At 39.3% G+C, this 15,526-nt stretch overlaps 1 protein-coding gene across 3 annotated transcripts in view; it reads right to left on the bottom strand.

The window, feature by feature from the left end:
* WDR7 (WD repeat domain 7) overlaps positions 1-15,526 on the bottom strand; it is a 754,216-nt gene that overhangs the window by 207,988 nt on the left and 530,702 nt on the right. For all 3 annotated transcript variants that reach the window (XM_030192974.1, XM_030192976.1, XM_030192975.1), the window contains one exon: positions 3,860-4,046. In XM_030192974.1, the coding sequence (XP_030048834.1) occupies positions 3,860-4,046 (187 nt within the window). The remainder of the gene's footprint in view (positions 1-3,859; positions 4,047-15,526) is intronic.

Raw genomic sequence — 15,526 nt, 5'->3', positions numbered from 1 at the left:
AGATTTTTAAGAGATTTAAATGCATACTGATTCTTATTCTTCAACCAGATTCTGAACGCTCTGCAAGGATCCATCAAAAGTACCAATGTAACAATCCACATACCCTCAAAGTCTATAAAAGTTGTGAACGCAAATTTCGGGCATGCCCAATTTAATTGAATAATGAGCCAATTAGTGCTAAGATATTTTCAAAATAATTTTATTGCAATTTCAGGGGGTCTTTTACAAAGGTGCAGTAGAGTTTTTAGCACATGCTAAACTCTAGAGACGCCCATAGGAATTTATAGGCATCTCTAGCATTTACTGCACTCTTATTTTTAACACGTACTAAAAAGGCTAGTGTGCCTTTGTAAAAGGACCCCTCAATTACTTAACTACAAAAGCATTTACAGTCATAAGGAACAATAATTGATACTTTAAGAAATTATTGGTGCAAATTGGATTTAATTAAAATTTATGTGCATAAATTTTATGTGTGGGTCCAAAAAGGGGGTGTGGTTTCGTTGATGTACATGGTTGCACCTAAATGTAGTTGCGATTCCTGGCACTTAGTGCTATTTTTTCTTCGCCAATTTTTTAGGTGCCATTTATAGAATTTAGTCCATAATGTATGAAGCAAGGTATGTCTCATGTGTATGTCTACATTGAACTGCAAATGTCTACTCATGCTAAAGAAATGATAAGTAGTACTAATAATGCTACACTGTGCTTAATACAGAATTTGTTAAAAAGAATTTTTCTTTTTTGATGCTTATGTCAAAAATTTCTTGAATAAAAGACCTAATAATTTTCTGACAGGAGTTGCTGTACTGTAAATCCTGACAAATAGACAATGTGCTCAAAAGAAATAGAAAAAAATGGAGTCTGAAGAATTATAAGTGTCACTGATAATATAATTAATTCATTCATAATCATATTAAAAGATAGATACATTAAAAGGGGGTTATGCCAGATTCTTTACAAGCTCAAATTTCATATGTTGCCAGATGCCTCATCTTGACTGTTGGCTGCCTGTCACTTCAAACTACTAAGCCCTCCATGGTGAGAAAAAAAAAAAGGAACAGAAAATGATCACAGATAAAAACCATACAATCTATTCAATCTGCTCATCTGCACGAACTACTAAGCTCTACAAACCCTTCCTCTCCCTCATAGATCCTCTGTTTGTGTCCCATGTTTTTTAAAATCAGAAACCATCCTTGTCACCTCTGGGAGGCTGTTCCATGCATTTACCAACCTTTCTGTAAAGAATAATTCCTTACACCACCCCTGAGTCTATTTCCTTTCAACTTCATCATATGACCTCTCATTGAACGGCCTGTGAATTTATACCATGGAAGTATATGGATTCATCAAATCCATATGGTAAACTGTACCATGTAAAAAGAGTTTACCTTATTGGGCAGACTAGATGGACTGTACAGGTCTTTAGCTGTCATCACTTACTATGTTACTATGTTATGCAGAAAAGCATTAGCATCATATCTCTGTTATTTGAATGTTCTAGCGCATGCTTATTAGGGCTGCAATTCGATTACAATTTTAATCACAATTAAAGGTATTTATTTTTGTTCCCACTGCAGCTCCTTGTTACTCTGGGCAAATCACTTAGGGCCCCTTTTACAAAGTGGCGGTAAGCCCAACACGAGCTTACCGCTTACTAAAAAGAAAGTAACGCCGGGCTACCGCAGCAGCCCGGTGGTAGTTCCCACCCCAGGAAGTAATCGCAGAGTGTCAAGCACTGCCCGGTTACTGCCAGGTTAGCATGGGAGCCCTTGCTGCCACTTCAATGGGTGGTGGTAAGGGCTCTCTTCCCCACCTCCCCGAAATGGCCACACGGCAAGTGATTCACTTGCCATGTGGCCATTTCCTCAAAAAAAGAAAGACCTATTCTTTACCCGCTGCAGTAAAAGGGGGGCCTCGGAGCGCGTCAAAAACATGCACAGGCCCCCTTTTGCTGCAGCTTGGTAAAAGGGGCCCTTAACCCTTATCTGTCCAGAGTCTCAAGAAGCTGCAGTGGGAACAAAAACAAACAAATATCGTTAATTGCGAGATTAATCATGTAACTAATCGTGATTAAAAATTTTAAGCGAAATGCAGTCCTAAAAATTAAAAAATAAAAAGTAATGAAAAGATAAGAAATACAAACTGAAAATTTACAAGAATCTAAAACAGCATGCAGAATAGCTACAAACAGCCTTACACAGTCCACTTCAGAAATACAGCCCTAGTGCTTACTAGATGTTTCATTAGTAATATACCTCTGTTATTTGAACTTCAGTGCCTTAAGTTTGTATATTTTTGATACTGTTTCATGGTAGTCCTATTATTAGGTTTAAATATGCTGCTCTCAACTTTACCTCATTTATTGCGTTTATGTTTACATTTGGTCATTTTTACTATTGTTATGCTGCTAACAAAATTGTAAGTTTTATGTTAAACTGTACCTGCTTTATGCCGCCTTGGGTGAATCTCTAATTTTATAACAGTTCACCTAGCTGGAAGCAAAATAGGTCCCTATGTGTCTATAAAAAATAGCCTCACAAATGCAACAGATATCGTGGCTACACTCCCATACTTTTAACTCCTGCTCAGCAGCAGGTATAGACATACATTTAAAGTATATATGTAGGTATGTATTTTATGAATTACCCCCCAAATTCTATATATCGCACCTTAATTTCGTCACGGAAACCGAAGCGTATTCTATAACAGTGCGTGTAACTTAATTGGTTAACTAGCTAAACAGAGCTGTCAGATGTTAACAAGCAATTTTCAACAGTAACAGGCTTTAATTATGATTTATGCACACAACTCGCTAAGCATATTCTGTAACGTTTTGTGCGTAAATTCCAAGCCGTGCCGTGGTTATGGGTGAGGAATGAGCTTTTCTAAAATCTATGCACATTATTATAGAATACACCCGCTCTGTGCCTAACATAGGTGTTGGGATTTATGCCAAGTAAAACATGGAATGGTGCTCAGCGTATTCTATATACTGCGTGGAAATTTAACCCTATTCTATAAAATTTAGGCGTACTTTACAGACTACGCCTAGGCGTATTATTTTTACTGTGTAGATTTTTTAGGCTCCCTATATAGAATCTAGCCCTATGGGTCAGATTCTATATATGGTGCTTAAAAATCTGTGTGGAAAACATTTCCAACTAAATGTATTCTATAAGCGGCGCCTAGATTTAGGTGCGGTATATAGAACATGCTTAGTCGATATCCTAGTGCCTAAAACTACGTGCATCCATTTAAACCAATGAAAACATGGCTTAAATCCCGGCACATAGATTTAGGCGCAGAGAGCCATATTCTATAACAACGCAAGGAAATTTTGGAATGCCCATGAAACGCCAATTTCCCTGCCCAAAACCACGTCCCTTATTTCCTGTGTGCATTAAAATTTAGGCACAGTATATTACAAAACATACTTAGGGAGTTGTGCGCATAAACTGTAATTATTGCCAATTAGTGCTCATTATTGTTTGTTAAGTGCTGTTAACAATGCTGATTGCATTGTTAAGTCAATTAAGCTGCACGCATTGTTATAGAATATGCTTGGATTTCGGCGTGCTATAGAGAATCCAAGGAATATGCATAATTTGTAACTCTGGTTGAGTTCCATCCTAACTATGCTCCCAGACACATCATTTAAAAATAGTTGCCTTCTCGTCATCATACATCTTTTTTATGCACATTGTAGTTGCACAATAATAAAAAAGCCTTTTCTAATACATCAAACAGGGTTTACCTTTTGAAAATTCTGTATAAAATTATTCCCTGAAAGTGTAAGTCCAGCTGCTACGCATGCTACAAATACAAAAGAAGCATTAACTGATAGTGTACATACTGAGCAAGTTGCTTTTCAGCATCAGCACAGAGCTCCAAAAGCCCCATCAATACAGCCGACACATCCATATAAGGCTCCCAGACTGTAAAACCACGACCAATCAGATCAATGGCAGTTCTGCGAATGGTACTGTGAGGAGGAAGTTTAGGGCTTGGAGGCTGCAGCAGAAGAAATGTCAATGCCTTGCCTATTACAAGAAAATAGGATACAAAAAAAATCTGTTAATTCATTTTCATTAAAGATGTTTGTTTGCTTCCCAAAATACTATTTTAATGCTTTCTTCATTAGACATTTTTAAAAAGATGTAAAACAAAATAAGATTTTGCTAAAGCATATTCCTCAATTACTCTACAGCACTTTTCTTTCCATGTAACATAGTAGATGACGGCAGAAAAAGACCTGCATGGTCCATCCAGTCTGCCCAACAAGATAAATTCATATGTGTATACCTTACCTTGATTTATACCTGTCTTTTCAGGGCACAGACCGTATAAGTCTGCTCAGCAGGATTCCCCGCCTCCCAACCACCAGTCCTGCCTTCCATCACCGGCTCTGGCACAGATCCTATAAGTCTGCCCTCCACTATCTTCGCCTCCCAACCATCAACCCCTCTTCCCCCCACCTGCAAAGTTGTGGTTGCCCTTGTATGGAATCAAGGATTTCCCTGCATCTTGATGACACCTCAAGCAGTTAGTTTAGATAGATTAACATTCTCACACTGCTTATAACATAAAAATATACTCCCATAGACAAGACAATTCTATATTATGATATTTACTTTTTCAATTTGCTACTTCTCTCTTAACGGGATCTTGATGGTGGTTTGATATTAATGGTTAATTTTCCTTGTGATTTTTTAAATGTAAACTCCATTATGTTTATTTTCTGTATGCTTAGAAAATATTTAAAAACTTCAAAAACAAAAAAAAACATACTCCCATAAATAAACAGCTCTAATTTCAAATTGTATTTGACATATCACCCATTGACAAACACCTGAGCGGTTACTTAGGGGCCCTTTCAAGCTTACCGCAACTTAAAGTGGGCTTACTGCGAGATGCATTCAGTCATCCTGCAGTAAGTTTCAAATCAGAGCATGCTAAAAAATATTTTTAAATTTTTCTTGGAGGAGGCATGTCTGGGGGGCAGAGAGTAGGCCTTCCTGCATTAATCAGTTAGTGCAGAATTACTGTGTGAGCCCTTACTGCCTACAAAATAAGGGCCCTGTTTACTAAGCCACACTGTAGGTGCGCAAACTTTTTAGCACATGCTAAAAATTAGCATGCGCTAATAGACACATCCATAGGAATATAATAGGTGTCTCTATCATTAGCGCACACTAAAAAGTTAGCACGCCTACAGCGCGGCTTAGTAAGCACGTATCACATCTAGAGGGTTTGCTTAGAGATACTTCTTGGGAGGACCTTAGTGACCTTAGAGGTGTGTAGAGGGAGATCCTGTTCTACAAGTACTCTGGGCCATTTCCTTTAAAAGCCTTGAAGATCAGACAGAGTTTTAAAATTTAGCCCTGTATTGTGCTGGTAACCAGTGAAGTTTTTGCAAAAATGGTGTGATGTGATCACATTGCTTACAACCTTTTATTAGTCTTGCTGCAGCATTCTGAATGAATTGGAGCTGGTGCAGACCCCTTTCTAGTCAGATGCATACACCACTGAGACCATGCTTGCCTTCTCAATGTAAGAAGAGAGGCAGTGTAGTTGTCACAAATGAGAGAGGCAGCTCTTGAAGGTTGCTTGGATTTGAGGGATCAGAGTAAGTGTTGAATCTAACTGTATTCCATGGCTCCTGACTTGTGATTTAAGGGGGAATTCATATTTCCCAAATGATATTTTGATGTCAGGTACGTGTAGGGTTACCATATGGCTCCAGAAAAAGGAGGACACATTGATCCACTCCAGTTTTTGCTTCCATTGAAAGCAATGGAAGTAAAACATAGACTGGCTCAATCTGTCCTCCTTTTTCTGGAGCCATATGGAAACCCTAGGTATGTGCCCACTTGTATTAGGGACCTATAGAAGCTCTGTTTTACTTGGGTTCAGGCACAGTTTTTTGTTTTTAGCCCATTCTTGAATTGATGTTAAACAGGTAGTCAGTTTGTTGAGGACTGTGGGTAAGTCAGGTTCAATGAGTATGAGTAGATTCACGTCATCTGTATATATGTAGAACTGAGTGTACATTGACCAAATCAGTTTTGGCTAGTGGTTTCTGGTATATATTGAACGAAATAGTATCGATCAGTGTAGTACCCCAAGATCATGGCCCATGGTGATGATGAAGTGCTACCAAAAAGTATGGACTGTTGCTTTTCTGATAGCATGTGAACCAAGCAAGTACTGTTCCATTGATACCTGTTTCTGCTAGTCATTCTAGCATGATATTGTGATCCACAGTGTCAAAATCTGCTGAGCAGAGTGATGTGGTAGCTGTGTTAGTCCACTTTTTAAGGTAATAAATAGAAATAAAACAAAACATAGAAAAGAAAATAAGATGATACTTTTTTTATTGGACTAACGATACATTTTTTCTAGCCCATTATAAACCATAAAATTCTACTGCTTTGTCACCCTCTTATCTACCATGCATCTCTCCCCCCGTCTCTCATCCACCCAGCTTCCCCCTATTTCTCACCTTACCCACTTCCCCCTCTTCCTGTGAAACTCTCATTGGAATGCTTCGGTGTTTCACTTCTACATGCTGTTAATTATCAACATTTGCTTATTTCTCATCTGAAGAAGAAGGGTTACGTTTGAAAGCTAATCAAAAAATGTATTAAGTTAGTTCAATAAAAAAAAGTTGCTGAGAAATCTAGCAGTACTAACACCAAAGCAAAACCCCTGTCTCAGTTTATGTGAAGAGCATCTAGTAGAGCTATAAAGACCATTTCTGTTCCATAACTGGGTCTGCATCCAGACTGACATGGATCTAGCCAGTTTCTCTCTTGTAGTCAATCGCTGAGTTGAACAGACTGTTCTATACATTTTCCTAGAAATAGGATGTTAGATACTGGCTTTGTAACCTTTCTATATAGATCTGATTACTATTATGCCACATTCTCTGCATGTCTATATTTCACAAGAAATCTCAAGAAAACGTTTGTACACTATGTAGAGGCACTACTCAAGGACATTTCTCTCCCCCCCCCCCCCCACAATAAATTCTTATCTACAAACTTCATATTCCATAACAACAAATATGTCTGCAAATTTGATGCTCCCAAGTTTCACATGAACCAGCTCATAATCTTTCAGTTTCACAGGCATTCTCAGATTGAATAGCTGTGTCCAGCTTCAATGAAGAATCTTAAACTTGATCCCTTATATAAACTCTTGCTTGCAATTGAAGTGCACTTTTCCAAAACTCACTCATTCTATTTTTTGTCAGTTTTGAGTTCTGCGATTAATTTCGTTCATCAAGGCAATATTCATTTACTATATTATTCCTCTGCCAAATCTCACTCAGTCCATGGTATTTTAATGACTTTGTGTTGAATAATGTATGCAAGACTCACTCAGTCCAAAAGCTGATTCCTTTTCTTCTCAAAACTGCTGTTAATGGACTAAGTGTTCTTCAATTATTTGTATCCTAAATGAACTGACTTGGATACAAACATTTGCTATTTTTCAATAACTACATTTTAAACAATTTATGTTGATATATTTCCATTCTGCATGAGCATTATTTCTATGAAATTTGCTTTAGCTAGTTTATTATCAACGGCAATGGGTGCTGTTATAGCTTTCTTGGGAGTTGAGGACATGGAGGAAATCCTGTGTTTCTGCCCAAGGTTCCTCCATCATTTCCCTAATTAAGGGGTCTTTTTACAAAGGCGCTGTAGAGTCTATGCATGTGCAGCGTGTGCCAAAATGAGATTACCACCAGCACGCCCTCTTGGCAGTAATTTCAGATGTGGCACACGCTTATATCGCTGGGACAAACTATTTTTTATTTCCTACTGTGTGCAGCATTTCCAGCATTAATCAACAGTTGGTGCATGCCGACCGGTCACCGTGCGTGTAGCGCATGAGCCCTTACTGCTAGATGAATGGGTGGCATTAAGGGCTCAGGCCGTAAATAGGCATGCGCTGGTTTTCAATTTTTCCGAAACAACACTGGACCACCAGGGCCCTTAAAGGTAGGACCAGGAAGGGCCCACTGAGGATCGGGGTACTGTGGTATATGGGATGGTGGCAGCAGCTGTGGTGGTAGAGGGGCAGCAGTGCAGTGGGGTGTGGGGGCCCAGATCACTCTCAGTCCGCCCTTGTTAGAGTCAAAGGTAAAAATATACTCCCATAGATGAGACAATTCTATATTATGATATTTACTTTTCAATTTGCTACTTCTCTCTTAACGGGGTCTTGATGGTGGTTTGATATTAATGGTTAATTTTCCTTGTGATTTTTTAAATGTAAACTCCATTATGTTTATTTTCTGTATGCTTAGAAAATATTTAAAAACTTCAAAAACAAACAAACAAAAATACTCCCATAGATAGACAGCTCTAATTTCAAATTATATTTGACATATCACCCATTGACAAACACCTGAGCGGTTAGTTAGGGGCCCTTTTAAGCTTACCGCAACTTAAAGTGGGCTTACAGCGAGACGCATTCAGTCATCCTGCAGTAAGTTTCAAATCAGTGCATGCTAACTGCATGCTAAAAAATATTTTCAAATTTTTATTGGAGGAGGCATGTCTGGGGGGCAGAGAGTAGGCCTTCTTGCATTAATCAGTTAGGTAATTCCTCATAGCCAGGAGTATAAAAGATGTAGAAACGCTCTCTTATACCTAACCTTATTGAAGTATTAAAAAAATGTTTAGATGAAGTGTCACTATTTTTAAATAAAATGTTGACTAAGCGTGATATATTCAGAAGCTTGTCCATGCAAAATCAGAAGTACAGTTGTGCAAATTTTGAATATCACCCTAGCCTTTATGGGCAACCAACATAATTTACCCAGTAAGGGCAAAGCTTTGTCAAACCTTGACATCTGCCAAATGAGGTATATTGCAGTGTTCTGTAATATTTGTGGCAACCAGCGTATACCATATTACAGTAGTCCAAACGTGTTAAAATGAAAAACCTGTACAATTACCTGAAATGCTTCAAGTGCAAAAATGGAACATATTCTCCTGTCTCTATAATGCCCTAAACTAGGGGTGTCCAACCTCAGTCCTTGAGTACAGTCAGGTTTTTAGGATTTCCCCAATGAATATGCATGAGATCTATCTGCATGCACTGCTTCCACTGTATGCAAATAGATCTCATGAATATTCATTATGAAAATTCTGAAAATCCGACCTGGCAAGGGCTGAGGTTGCCAAAATCCAAAATATAGAACAGGAAAAGTTCTCTACGATGACGAATCACAGCATTTTCTGTTTAGTGCTATGTGTTTAGTGAGTGGACAACACACATACAAGTAGGACTCCTCGTTTTGCATTCACTACTTGGTGTATTTATTGACCCCTGATGCAGACGCTTTTTTAGCGTCGAAACACGGCCTGTGTCGGGTCGTTATCTTTGATATAATAAAGACTGTTGGACTCACGTCTCCAGTGGTGAATCGTCTATTAGTCTCTACTTTTGCCTTCTGTGAAGGGCTGAGGTTGGACACCCCTATCATACCCAGTATTTTGAACTATTTCTCCAGCAAATGTTGTTTCATTTACTGTGAAACCTTTTAGTAGCAGATGATTTAAAACTGCTGCTCGATACTAGAAACTTAATCTAATCTCTGCTGAGTTTCAATTTAAACAATAAAGCCCAATGTTCCAACATATTCAAATCTCTCTTAATATCTGGCAAAATTACTCCTATTTCTCTAATAAATGGAATATATACTGTTGAAAATTCCACACATTGCTGAGATCAGGCTGGTGTTGCCTTGATCAAAAATTCTCTCAATGATAGGCCTTACTTGGTGGAATCTGTGCTCCAAGCTGTGAGGGATGAAACAGGTAGTTCAGTATTCCATAAGAATGTACAAACTGCTTTATTTATGGAGGAATAAGGGGAGGCATGTGAGATGAGGCTGGTGATGTGCTGTCTTGATCAAAAACTTTTTCCAGTGATAGGCCTTACTTAGTAGAATTCTGTGCCTAAAGGTGCTTCTTAAAAGCTGCTAGAATTACCTAAAGCTGAGGAAGCTTCTCTGTGTGGGCTCAGCCAAATAATATCACCCATCTGTGAGCACTTGCCATCCTGCTTATCCCCAGAGAAAGCAAGGTTCCATGCATACTGTATCAAAACTGACAATGTATCACCCAAGGCATCCTGTAACAAAGTTGACAAAGCCAAATCCGAGCGAATGGAAAAGTTAAATATGTTTAAATTTTATTTATACAAGGCCCCAAAGCCATATTTTTAAACAGGAAATTCACTTTTATTCATCAAAATTGGCAATTATCTTTATGACATCAAATTTTTCAAAATTCAGATTTTGGGTGAACCAAGCTCTTCATATTTTTCATCAAATATTACATTTTTACTATGTACCATTTACTGAACTTGCGTAGCCCTAAGGTACAACACCTGAAGTTGCACCCTGTGATACTGGCCATGAAAATGAACTAGTATTTCTATATAGTGGGAATAGGAAATATTTCACAGCAAGCCAAATTGAAGTGAACAAATTTAAAAATTTGGTTTCATAAGCACAGAAGCCAGCTTCCCTGCTGATATGAAACAGCTAGTTAAAAAAAAAAAAAACAACTGCAGACATCAAAATGCTCCTGGGAATCAGGCAAGTGGATCTTACTAGCTGAAAGAATTTCAATTTGATTCTTTGTATTTGGTCACATTATAAAATTCACACAATAATACGTGGAGGGGCATAATCGAACGCGAACCCCTATCTCCATGGGCGTCTATGTCCGAAAACAGGTATGTGAAGAGGCGGTACAGAACGTATTTTCGAAAAAATAGAAGTTTTTGAGCAGGGTGTATCTTTTTTTTAGCGATAATGGAAACTAAAAACGCCCAGCTCAAAACGTCCTAATCCGAGCCATTTGGTCATGGGAGGGGCCACGATTCGTAGTACACTCGCCCCCCTGATATGCCAGGACACCAGCTGGGCACCCTAGAGGTCAGTGCGGTGGACTTCAGATAACGCTCCCACATGCATAGCTCCCTTACCACGGGTGCTGAGCACCCAACCCCCCTCCCCCAAAACCCACTACCCACAAATGTACAACACTACCATAGCTCTTAGGGGTGAAGGGGCATCTACATGTGGGTACAGTGTGTTTTGGAGACCTCCCATTTACCAGCACAAGTGTTACAGGTAGGGGGGGGGATGGGCCTGGGTCCACCTGGCTGAAGTGCACTGCGGTACCCACTAAAAGTGCTCCAGGGACCTGCATACACGCAGGCCTCTAGGACTTGTTGCTGGTACACCAGTTGACACCTGAAGACTAATCTCTCCGAAAACGTCCTTTATTGGAATAAGCATGCTTACTCACAGTTAACTGTAGATCAGAGGTTGTGCCCCACTGGCAACGAGTCTCGCTGGTACTGAGATTAGCAGTAGGTCCGAGCTGGCAGAATGGTGTACAATGCCCTCTTTCAGCCACATTCAAGGTAAGAACTAAGTTCTGTAATGTGGCTAACATGTGAAAGGGATCTAAAACTGGCTTACAAAAATGGCCACTACCTCATGGACTACCGGAAACAAAACAGGGCACACACTCTGACCCAGTAAGCAGGGGGAAAAGCACCATGGGAGTAGAGCCTACCAACTACCAACATCGTGAGCATTTGCCACAAGCTAGTGGAATCACGGAGCCCAATACCCTACACCCACCACAATGCATTGCTGATGTGACTCTGCAGTGCGCATAACAGAAAAGGTGTCACACTCACCTGAGAGCCACAGCAGAACCAGGGAAAGGCTGTCACAGGATAGAACACATTCTGCTGTCATGGAGGTGGGTACAGCATTTGAGGCTGGCATAGAGGCTGGAAAAAAAGTTTTTAAAGTGTTTTTTCTTTTGTGGGAGGGGGTTAGTGACCACTGGGGGAGTCCGGGGAGGTCATCCCCGATTCCCTCCAGTGATCATCTGGTCAGCTGGGGCACTTTTTTGGGACCTGTTCGTGAAAAAAAGGGTCCAAAAAAAGTGACCCAAAATTGCGGTAAAAACGCTTTTATTTCGATTATCAGCTAAAGACTCCCATCTCTCCTCGGCCGATAACGACGCCCCAGTTCCACCTTCACCACGCCTCCGACACCCCCCGTCAACTTTACCCGTTTCTGCGACGGATTGCAGTTGGAAATGCCCAAAATTGGCTTTCGATTATACCGATTTGGGCGCCCACGGGAGAAAGACGCCCATTTCCCGATTTGGGTCGCAATATAGGCGTTTTTCTCTTTCGATTATAAGCAGGATAGTGCACTAAAAATTCTGTTTATGTCGAGTTAACACAAACACAGAACAAAGAGACAAAAAATTATTAAACCCTGCTAGTGTAAGGCTAAGTGACTGCCAAATGGCTTACACAAAATAGAAACAATATACATAGTATCAAAATATTTAAATGGATACTAGTAGAAACCTAACAATAAACCACAGATGCCTTTAAACTAAGTTATGCTCTTCCTGTCTTTACACTTGCTTATTATCTTTCCTGTTCCAGGAAAAAGGTCATTTGGGTCAGTTGCTGCAGCCATTTTACATTAAGAATCACTATTGAGGTCAACTGAGCTGCTTCAACAAGTCTCAGTAGAGTGTCTGGACAACTGACACTGGCATTTAACAGAATCTTTGAAGGTCATTGTTAAAGGAAGGATAGTTCTCTAATGTGAGGATTTATTTTACAGCTAGGAGCCAGTATGCATTTCATTATCAATGTTAAATCAGAACCAGACATGAAGCGCATGTTTATATGAGACTTACATATAAGTTAACTATATCTATCTTTTTAAGATGATTTCAGAGTACATAAATTACTGGCTAAAGGCTAGGAATATTAACAAGGTCATTGTTTCAAGTCACATATTAAAATTCAAAGTTTAACCTCAAGGGTAACAGTGATGAGGGTGATTAGGCTACTAAATGTGAAATATTTTATAGTGAAATGCTAAAACTTGCTTTCCAAGTCTTCGTTATTCTTACACAGAATAGAAATAATTACTAACCGTATACCCACATTCTATCTCAAGCTGTAGCAAGGAGTGGGTGTTTAGAGAAAGTATATAACAAAAAGTGTTAATTTTTGTAAAAGGCATTTATTTTACAAAAACTTGACATCACACCTCACCAAAAGCCTGAAGCATGTTACAAATTGTAATACAAATAAATATAAAACAAAACCATAATAGAAAAAAGAAGCTAAGGGGCCCTTTTACTAAAATGCGTAGGCGCCTATGTGCATACAACGCGTGTCAAATTAGAACTACCGCCCAATGTGGCCGCCGGTGGTAGTCCCGTCCTGAGCATGCTCCATTTCCAGGGTAAAATAATACCCCTGGAAATGGCTTACATGGCAATAACCCGGTGGTAATCGGGTATTACCGCGTGCTGCCAGGTTAGCGCAGGAGCCCTTATTGCCACCACAATGATAAGGGTTGCCCGCTACATGGCCATGCAGTTCGAGTTCTTTCATTGGGGGGGGGGCTTTTACCTGCTGCAGAAAAAAAGAGCCCTGGTCTGCGGGAAAAATGGCCCCCCCACTGCTATCGTAGGGCCTTGGACATCTGCCCTTTTTATTTGTATAAATCAGCTCCTTCGGAATTTATAGTTTGGCTACAGTCCTCTTTGTCTTATTTGTTTCAACACGGGAAATATCCGACTTCCTTGAGTGGTATACTTTTGACGCCTATACCAAAGGATCCCACTCAAAATATCAGGATTTGTGGTCAGTATAATTAGCTGCTAAGTGATAATTTGCACAAGATAAATTAGTTATATATGTCTCATACTAATAGTTTTATTTATCTAGTTAAATATCAGATATCTTTACCTCTTAGTGATGATCTAGATTTTTGTAGTGCACATATATATTTTTGTAACTTGTTTTGCATTTGCATATTGGTATTTTTATATCTATAATAAATAATATATTCCCATTTGGGGCATTTTTCCTTTCATTGGTGCAGCCAGTCAGCGGAACCTAAGGGCCAAATAGGTACTGCCATATTCCTGAGCAAACGAGTCCAGAAAAATTGCTATTGGGTGATTATATGACATAGAAGTACCTACAGCACCCTAGTTTACAAAATAAGCTATGGATAAGTACCAGCCTATATGACAACCTTAACCAACTTACCAACACGAAAGTCAACACAAGTTGGCATGCATCCATTTTGAGTCAGAGAACTTACCGCCAGCCTTAGTGGTAAGGTCTCGCACGGTAACCATGTGTTAATCGTCTACATGCCTAGAATGACAATTACTGCCCAGTTTCCACCGAATGCAGGAAAATAAAAATTATTTTCCAGCTCACATAGCGGGCGCGGGGAAAAAAATGAAATTACCTCTTCGGCCTTGCGGTAGCAGGCGGTAACTTCAAATTTACACGTGTTGGGCGCTCGTAGGCGCCTATGCAGCTTAGTAAAAGTGCCCCACAGTTCCTTTCCTTCATAGCTGTAATTTTACTTTATCAGGCCCTCCATAGTCTCACCCCAAATACGCCCAGAACATGCCCCCTTGCTATCTAGGCATATTGCAGCGTTGGACATCCCTATTCTGCCAAATTGGGATTTGGACGTTTCAAGCACATGGATGTCTATTTTGGCTTTTTCAGAAGTCTATATGCTTTGAAAATGAGTGCCAAGGTATCTCAGTGGCTCTTTGCTTTCTGGAACAGGTCTTATGCATTAAAATATACAGAAATCAGACTGCGTTGTTTATCATTAATAATGGTCATTTCTGCTTTCTAATTTAACAAAGAAGTTAAAAACATGAATTTGGAAGGTGAACTTTGAATCTTTGAGTAAAGTAACACCAGTTAATCTAGAATTTAAGTAGCAATGATCAGTAGTTTACAAATTAAAATTAATTGCACATTACACACCACATTGGAATCTTCATAGGAAATGATAGAAAAAAATCAGATATGACAGGATAGTATAGATTAAAAGGTCCTGTTATCAAAAGGGCTTTGAGGGTTTCTCCCATGTTGTGTCAGTGGGAGAAGCATTTTAAAAATTAAATCTTGTCTTTGGGAAGCTCAACAAATTGGACTAGATAATAACAAAGGGCCCAATGCAGAAAGCATACACTGATGTTGGCATGGGGCTAGTATTATGTCTGCAAGCAATGTTATGAACGCACAATCCAGAGAACTGCACTACTCTGTGTGTAGGACACCAGTGCACAGCATATTAAAATGAATGTTAATGAAGCTATTAGCTACATCTAGGCGTATTCTATAAAGTATTCCTAAACTTAGGCGTACTTTAAAGAATAAGCCTAAATTTTTGCTCAGTTTATAGAATATGTCAAGCACCCATCTGTGAGACTAAATTTAGTTGCAGGCAGTTACACCAAGTAAAACTTGAAGTAAATGTCGATGCCTAAATTATGCGCAGACTGGGTATATTTTATAACAACGTGTATAGATTTTAGAAATGATCATGACCTGCCCATTCCACGCCCCCTTTTCAACTATGTGACTTTCAATTTACGTGCATCAAGTTATAGAATAC

This window comes from Microcaecilia unicolor, chromosome 2 (assembly GCF_901765095.1).
Source record: "Microcaecilia unicolor chromosome 2, aMicUni1.1, whole genome shotgun sequence".
Lineage (NCBI taxonomy): Eukaryota > Metazoa > Chordata > Amphibia > Gymnophiona > Siphonopidae > Microcaecilia > Microcaecilia unicolor.
This window is presented reverse-complemented; position numbering and strand designations above follow the sequence as displayed.